The sequence below is a fragment of the Rhinopithecus bieti genome, unplaced genomic scaffold, assembly GCF_001698545.2.
Source record: "Rhinopithecus bieti isolate Rb0 unplaced genomic scaffold, ASM169854v2 scaffold_5246, whole genome shotgun sequence".
NCBI lineage: Eukaryota > Metazoa > Chordata > Mammalia > Primates > Cercopithecidae > Rhinopithecus > Rhinopithecus bieti.
The window spans coordinates 1,093,088-1,101,477 of NW_016804704.1; the positions used below are offsets into that span (position 1 = coordinate 1,093,088).

The window sequence follows — 8,390 nt, forward strand, 5'->3', positions numbered from 1 at the left end:
TGTTATATATAATTATATATCATTTATAATATATAATGATTATCAAATATATATTTAAATCTACCTACTTGTGTTATATGTTTATATATGCGTGTGTGTGACACGTATAATTTTTAAAATATATCTGTATATCTATTTAATTTGTATTTCTAGCCCAATTCAGTCTAATGACAGAAAATATAAATCATTAAGTCTAGGTAATCTCAAATAATTCAGGCTGAATTCCTCAATTTATCAATTTCTCCGTCCTCCAGCCTGCGCAGAATTGATTCTAACTTTCAGGGAGTTGAAGCAGCACTGCCCTGGGGGGCTCTCTTCCAGCTCTCAGGCCCTCCCAGCACAGTTCTGGTGCCCACGGGGATGCGCCCATGGGGATGCAAGGCCCTGTCTGACCATCAGACCTCCTGTCCTCACTTGAGATGTTTACTTCTAGTCCCCAGTCCTGCCCCAACCACAGGATGTAACCCAGACCCTGGTCTCTATCCCGAGGTTTATCCTTGTCAAGCAGTTCTCAGTAGCATGCCTCTGCCACTCCCAGTCACAGAGGGCAATATTGACTCCCCTCTTTATCGGGGGAGGAGAAAAGGGGGCATATCCCAGACCCCTGGGCTTAAGGCTTCCATGTTCCCATCTCTACTCTTTAATGCCGAGATGACATAAGGTACTTTCTGCAGGCATAGACAACCAGGCAGGAAGACGGGCCCACATTCTTTCTAATCTCGGATCACGAGTACCCTCTGGGGATCTATCACCCCAAGCCTAGTGCATGGACAAGGGGTACCTTATTCTCTTCCTTTCTTCTAAGACTATGGACTGCTTCTCCCCCAGGCAAATGAAATCTTTGTCAATTCCAAGTGAGCTTGAAAAATCTCATTCTTTTTTACTTATTGTTTAGATCAGAACCTAAAATTGAAAATTTCAAGAAGCTCAAGTTCTTATAACTAAAAAGGCTTTTTTCTCTCAAGAGCTTTGGCTCTGTCCTAAGTTTCAGTGTTCGACTTTGAAACACAAAAGCTGAGCTCGACGTTGATTTATTTGCTTTTTATCTGAATGATTGCTGTAAGTGACACCTTTTGGGGCAGTATGTCCTAGCTGGTTAAATTGGAGTTGGGAAACACATTGCAAGAAAGGGTAGAAAGAGGCATACTTTGCTGAATCTTTTGCAGTAACTTTTGTGTCTGTTACCACAAGCTTATTTATGATAAGATGCTTCCTAACTTTCCTCGCTCACCCTTACCTCATCCCTGGGACAAGCACGAAATTTATTTTATACGTGCTAGGTTTAGCTGATTTCAATGTGACTTCCCCAGGGCAGAAGAGACAGTGGTTGAAGGATGAAGAATCAACTTACCCAGGGGAATCAAAGATTGCTCCTAGGGAATGGAGCAGACATAATTAAATGAGTTTTTTCTTTCCCCAGTGTATCTAATATTCATTTTTGTATTTACTTGGAGCAAATGAATTTAAATGAATTTTCAGTTAGAGTTAAATCAACTCATTAAAACACATTGAAGGAATTAGAAATGTAAAATCATTTCCTGCTGCAATTCATTCATCTCTAAGTCTATAACTGACTTGAATCTAGGTGAAGGTTGTTGCTTAAAGGGGACAGTGGTCTTTATTCTTTCAACCTACAAACTTTTACAGTTTGCATGGAGTTTTCACACCCATGAACTCAAACAAGACTGAATAGGCCTGTATGGTGAACAAAACAGAAGCAAATGCCTCCACTAGTCAGAGGAGAAAAGTGAGCTCAAAAAAGTTTAATATTGTTGCCTAAGGATACTCAACCAGCAAATGCCAGTATTGAGACAGGAACAGGTCTTCAGTCCAAACCCACATACTAGAGCTTGCCTAGGAAGCTGGTCATTCTTGGAACACCTTCTCCATCACTGGACCCACACTCTGCCCTTCTTTACCCAGTTCTGACCTCTGAGATGCTGAACCTGGGGTGCCCTTGGCATTGAACTTCGAGTTGCATTTTTTTCCCATTGTTTTACCCACAATTATCTTGTATTCGTTTTTTTTTTTTTTTTCTTTGAGATGGAGTCTCACTCTGTCTCCCAGGCTGGAGTGCAGTGGCATGATCTCAGCTCACTGCAAGCTCCGCCTCCTGGATTCACGCTGTTCTCCTGCCTCAACCTCCCGAGTAGCTGGGACTACAGGCACCTGCCACCACGCCTGGCTAATTTTTTGGTATTTTTAGTAGAGACGGAGTTTCACCATGTTAGCCAGGATGGTCTCGATCTTCTGACCTCGCGATCCGCCCGCCTCAGCCTCCTAAACTGCTGGGATTCCAGGCGTGAGCCACCTCGCCCGGCCTATCTTGTCTTGTTTTAAAAAGTATGGCTCACTCTAATTTTCTTCTGTAACTAACAATTTCATGAATAACATTTAAAAATTTAATAAATCTGATTTGTGCTAGGTGACATGGATAAAGTAAGAAGCCAGCTTTTTGTTCTCTAAATATATAGTGGATAATTAGATAACAACCTACCTTTCCTTCAAAGTGATTTAATTTCCATAATGTTCCAAATTTGCATATATATTTGGAGTGGTTTCATGGCCATATTCTTCTTGATGGACCTGTCCATATCTGCATGAGTACAATCTTGGTTAAATTTCTCTAATTCCTATTTAAGTGGCTAACCAGGCTGACCCCTTGATTTTTTTTTTTTTTTTTTTTTTTTTTTTGTAGTTATTTGAAATTTTCTGGGACTTCCTCACTTGTATTTTTTCAGCACCAAAAATCTTATTATCTATACAAGTACTTTTTTAAAAAAAAATTCAATTTAACCAAAATTTAAAACTACACAAATTAACAATCCCACCCATGGAAAGACATGGTCATTTTCAGAAGAACAAAAGATCCTGTGCCACAGTGAAAATACATCAACTGTTTGCACGTTTGAGTGTGTGCTATGGTTCCAGTGCATCTTGGTGCTTGATCCATTTGTCCCTCAGTGGCCTTATATCGTGGGTACTGTCATATCTCCATCTTACAATGAGGACAGTGAATGTTCTCACTTTTATCTTATGCCAAGTAAACTTTTGAAAATTTTTGTGAAAATCCAATAAATATCCTACTAGAATGCTAGTAGAGTTCATCTCACATAGTTAGATTAATGTGGGGGAAAGGAGTTCTCCCTGATGTTGAATCATACCCAAAGAAGATATATCTCATTGGGCAGCCCTTCTATAAGACTTTTTAATAGAGTTCTACTGTTTTCATCATGCAATTCATGCACATGTTTAGCTCATTCTTATTTCTGCATATTTTATGATTTTTGTCACTATTGTGGAGGAAATCTTTTCCTCACTATACTTTTTTGTAAAACAAAATATGTAAATATTGGCTAAGAAGAGAAAGCAAAATTATTATTTTGCAGACAATGTAATCACTTTTAAGAAAGCCCAAGAGAACCTACAAAAGTATAGTATTAAAACAATAAAACTTAAAGCATGTGGATGATACCAAAAAATATAAAATCAGTAGCTTCCTATAAAATAATTACTTCACCTTAAAATTACTTTCCTGTGGAAAGGAAGTTGTATATATATTTTACAAAAAGCCTAATAAAATCACAAATTTTATGTTGAAAATGTTCCCTTCTAGTTCAGGCATTATTTGCATCTATAAAATTTTAATTGCTTCTATCAATATGTAGTGTTTTACTTATTAGGATATTTTAAAGTATTATTTTTTAAAATTGCATTATGCCCAGCAAGTCACAAAGTGCATCTGTACCCTCCTATCCTCAGTATCCTATGCACCCTCTTCCACCGGCATACAGACGTGCAACCCCACAAGCAACTTGTCACCACTTCAAATGTTTGTGAGGATAGTGGAGCTGAAGAACACTAGAAATTACTGTGGAGTTAGCATGACTAATGTTTAATTAACTGGGTTGTAGAAAGATCAGAAGATGTTCCACTGTTTTCCCTGGTCACAATTTATACTCCCTGTTCCAAGAATATGTCTTCCACAGCCTCCTCCCCCATCGGTCCACACTAGTTCTGCAGTTTTATTTCATCAGGCTGGAGTCTCCTTTCCTCTCCCCCACTATAGTTCGTGACCAGATGCTGTGGATGCCATCAAGGCCAGCTTTCTGGTCATACAGTCCATGCGGTGACAAAGGGTCTCTTGTTTGGAAGGGGCTCCATGCTCTGCTATCACTATCATGAACTTCTTCATGGTTTTAAAACAAGAGGCCCCACATTTTCATTTTGCACTATACCTTGCAAATGATGCCATTATGTCCTGTCCAGGATCTGATCACATCACACTGTTGCCTCTGTTGACATCAGGTCCTGGCCACCATTGCCTGTATCTTAGGGCAAAGCCCTTCAAGTGCTCTCTGCAGATGTCCTTACTCCAGCTGACTGTGGAATCTCAACCAACAGCCAGACAGAGCCTCCTAAGCCCCTATCCACATGGTGTCACTCCTCTGCTGACCCCTCCCCTGGGGGACCAGCTTATCAGAGTCAAGGTCAGGGTCAATGCATCGGCCTCCCAGGTTCATCCCGTCAGGGCCCACAGTTCCCTGTTTCCCCAGCCCTCTTCCTCATTCCTCAGTCACAGCAGGATGGCCGCTGCTGTTCCTCAAGCACACGAAGACTCTTCTGCCCAGGCCCTGGCATTGTTCACAAATCTTCCTCCCCAGGGGACCACAGGACTCCTGCACCTGCCTCCTTCCAGTGTCTTTACTCAAAAGGTGCAGTGAGGCCTTCCCCAACCAAGGTCATTAAAGTATTAACGTTAGAAGGTTGTCAGCATTAGAGAGTAAAAATACAAGACCTGATTAAATGTGAATTTCAGATTAACAATAAATATTTTTAGTATAAGTATATCCCCAGTGGTTCATGGGAAATACTTATGCTAAATATATATGCAAAGTGTATGTGTGTGTGTATATATGCATAGTATACATAGTGTATATATATGTTTAGTGTATACATATATATGCCATGCATATATAAATTTAGTACAAGTATACTAAATATAAGTGACTATATGTATTTAGTGAAAGCATATTAAATATAAGTGGCATTGGACTTTATGCACAGTGGTCAGCAAAAATAGTGAAAATTATGGTATAAATATACATATATGATATAAACATGCTATATATACATATGGTATATTAGTATATATATTTAGCTTACTTATATCAAATATATACATGGTATATATAGTAATACATATACACAGTATATGTAGTATTAAATATATAGCATATATAGTATTATATATACATAGTATATATTTAGTATATACACATAGTATGTATATATAGACTATTTATATATATGGTATAGGTAGACTAAATATATATACTAATATAAAATACATATATATCATATTTATACCATATACACTTACATTTATGTCATTTTTGTCACTATTTTCACTGATCCCTGTGCATAGAGTCCAACGCCACGTTCACCACTAGTGGCCCTATAGTCCTCCCATGTATTATTTTTCAATTGGATGTGTTGCCACCTGGTGTGCTATATATTTGACTTACTTATCCTTTTAAAGAAATTATCTGGCTATCTCCTCTGATCGACGGCCATAGGTGGGTGAGTCACCTTCATTCTCCCAGGTTCAGCTGGAAACCAGGGATAGTGTCTGCTCGGATGGCAACTGAAGAACACATAATTATCAACCAGGCATTCTTGGGACACCCACCGTCTCCTTTGTGCCCAGAGAGATCAGGCAGATCAGTGCACAAGAGAGTGAGCAGAGGGGAGACACATGGGCAAGCCAGCCCCTTAATCTGGCTCCAGGTCCTTTCTGGGGCTGGCTGTGTACCTGCCCTGGGCCTCCCCCAAACACAGCTCTTTAATAAAAACCTCCTTTTTCCATAAGCTGACTCAAGCTGGTTAATGTTACTCACAACTAAAGAAGTCTTTTTAGCAATATCCTAGAATGAGGCATTATAGAAGCTTCTCTAATTAAGTCCCAAAAGTTCTTCCCTCAATCTGACACCAACCTCCGTGAGGTGCATCTCTTTCCTTATGCCCAGGGGATGATAACAGCTATTACTGTAGCATTCTGTAGCTTCAGGTTTAGCGCCTGAGCTGCTCTAGAGAACTGCCGGGGTGACAAAGCAGAATTCCAGCGGTGGGGATCTGACGTCGGCACTCTCTCAAGCTCTCCGTTCTAACCGCAGAGGGCTGAGAACCACTAATCTAGACAGGATTGATTGGAGGTCACACGAAGCGTGGCCGAGTTGGGCCTGGGTCCCAGGCTTCTGCACCCTGTAGCTGTATTCTATCTAGTGAAGCATCCTTGATGATAATTTTCTTTTGCACTTGCAAGGCTGCCTGTTCCTATCATGGATGACTCAGTACCACTTGTGATTTTCCAAGAAGCATCTGCTTTAGTGAGGATGTTCACAGCATATGGGCCTGAGAACGCGTGTCTTCTTGCTCACAGGGCTGGATGTTCACATTCAAGAGTCATTCACAAATCCACTTTCTTCCTATCTTTGGAATCTGTTCACTTTCTCACTTCTGCAATTTCCCTCTTTCAAGCCCTGAGCACTCCCTGGCTGTCTGTGCATTCACTTCTGTATCCCCCACCCTATCTGTGACCATCCATTTCATGTCTGCCTTCTCTGCAAGCTCTGTCAGAAAAGGGAGGCCCTCAGAGGCACGGGCGTCTCCACCTCCAGCATGCAGAACAACTCCCTGCAGAGGCTGGGGGCACCATCCCTCCCTGTGGAATGAATGAATGAGGAAATTCCTTCCTCTACCCAGGGGAGTGCCTGCCCCAGGGCACAGGTAAATTCCTGACTCCTGGGGACTCTTCTCATAGCAGTGTATGGCTTTCTCTCTCTCATGATGCTAGCAACCACTAGATCATATACACATATACACTCCACATATACACAGGGAGTGCAGTGATTTACCCTGCAGTCTGCAGTAGTCATTTCCAGGCTTGAAATGAGACCAGCCTCCGAGAACTTGAAATGGGTTATTTTGTTAGTTTGTTTGTTTGTTTTCATGTTGTCTTTTCATCTGCTTCACTCTCTCACTGGAACTCTCCTCTCCTTGCACAGAGAAACTATGTTTCAAGTGACTTTGTCTGTCAGTTCCCGCTGCTCTGTGCCAGCTCTGCGCAAGCTTCAGGAGCTCTGAGGCTCGCACTGCCCTGCTCCCCTGTTTGCTAAGGGAGATGCCTTTGGCTGCCTGTAAGGTTGGTGGGGTAGGTATCCTGCTAATTACCCTGCTAACAAACACTGGGGACAAAGGAGCCAGCTGTCAGTTGGTACAGAGGAGAGCAAAATTGAAATGGTGTGACTTGTATTCGCCCCTCAGAGACATCACTCACCTCTGCCTGTTTCTGGTTGGGAGAAACAGGAGGTTTCGTCCCTGACTGCAATCAGTCCTGTTATTTGGCCCAGAGTGGGCCACGGCCTCCCTGCAGACAACTGCCTGCTCCAGCATTGCCTCCAGATGGCAAGAGGTACCCTGCAAAAGATGTGCAGGGCGTAAGTAATCCCCAAGCTGTTACACTCTGTCCAAATCACACGAAGCTGAGAAATATAAATGGAGAAGGAAACTGTGGGTGCAATTTTGTGTATAAGTCATTGCTTTTATTTTCTTTTCCTTAATGCTAGGAGTAAAGGCTTACGTAATTGGTAGAATTGAGACAGCTTTTTGTAAAGGCAGAATTCCCTTTCTTCATATAAGGCACAAAATTGCCTGGAATTTCAGAAATTTAGGGGGATGATTCCCAAATAGTTGTGCCTCTTGTGCCCATTACAAAAAATACTCAAGTGAACAGCAACAATTTGCATAAGTCAGTAAGGTTTCCAAGCGTGGAGTTTGCATGAGTCAGTAAGGTTTCCAAACATGGAGCTTGCATGAGTCAGCAAGGTCTCCAAGCACGGAGCTTACATGAGTCAGCAAGGTTTTCAAGCATGGAGCTTGCATGAGTCAGCAAGATTTCCAAAGCATAGAGCTTGCATGAGTCGGTAAGGTTCCGAAGCATGGAGCTTACATGAGTCAGTAAGGTTTCTGAAGCATGGAGCTTGACTTAGGAATAGGTTGGGAGGGTTTGTAGGAAGATAATTTCTTTTCTTTTTCTTTTTTTTTTTTGAGACGGAGTCTCAGTCTGTTGCCCAAGCCAGAGTGCAATAGCACCATCTCAGCTCACTACAACCTCTGCCTCCTGGGATTACAGGTGTGCACCACCATGCCAGGCTAATTTTTGTATTTTTAATAGAGACAGGGTCTCATCATGTTGGTCAGGCTGGTCTCAAACTCCTGACCTCAGGTGATCTGCCCTCCTCGGCCTCCCAAATTGCTGGGATTACAGGCGTGAGCCATCGTGCCTGGCATCTTCTAGCTATTTTGAAAAATAAAATAGATGATGGTAA

At 41.7% G+C, this 8,390-nt stretch overlaps 1 protein-coding gene across 1 annotated transcript in view; it reads right to left on the bottom strand.

Annotated features, from left to right (window-relative positions):
- LOC108528397 (uncharacterized) overlaps positions 1–7,473 on the bottom strand; it is a 27,424-nt gene extending 19,951 nt beyond the window's left edge. The window contains exon 1 of the mRNA XM_017870199.1: positions 7,340–7,473. Within this exon, the coding sequence (XP_017725688.1) occupies positions 7,340–7,455 (116 nt within the window). The 5' untranslated portion in view covers positions 7,456–7,473. The remainder of the gene's footprint in view (positions 1–7,339) is intronic.
- Positions 7,474–8,390: the final 917 nt, after the last annotated feature.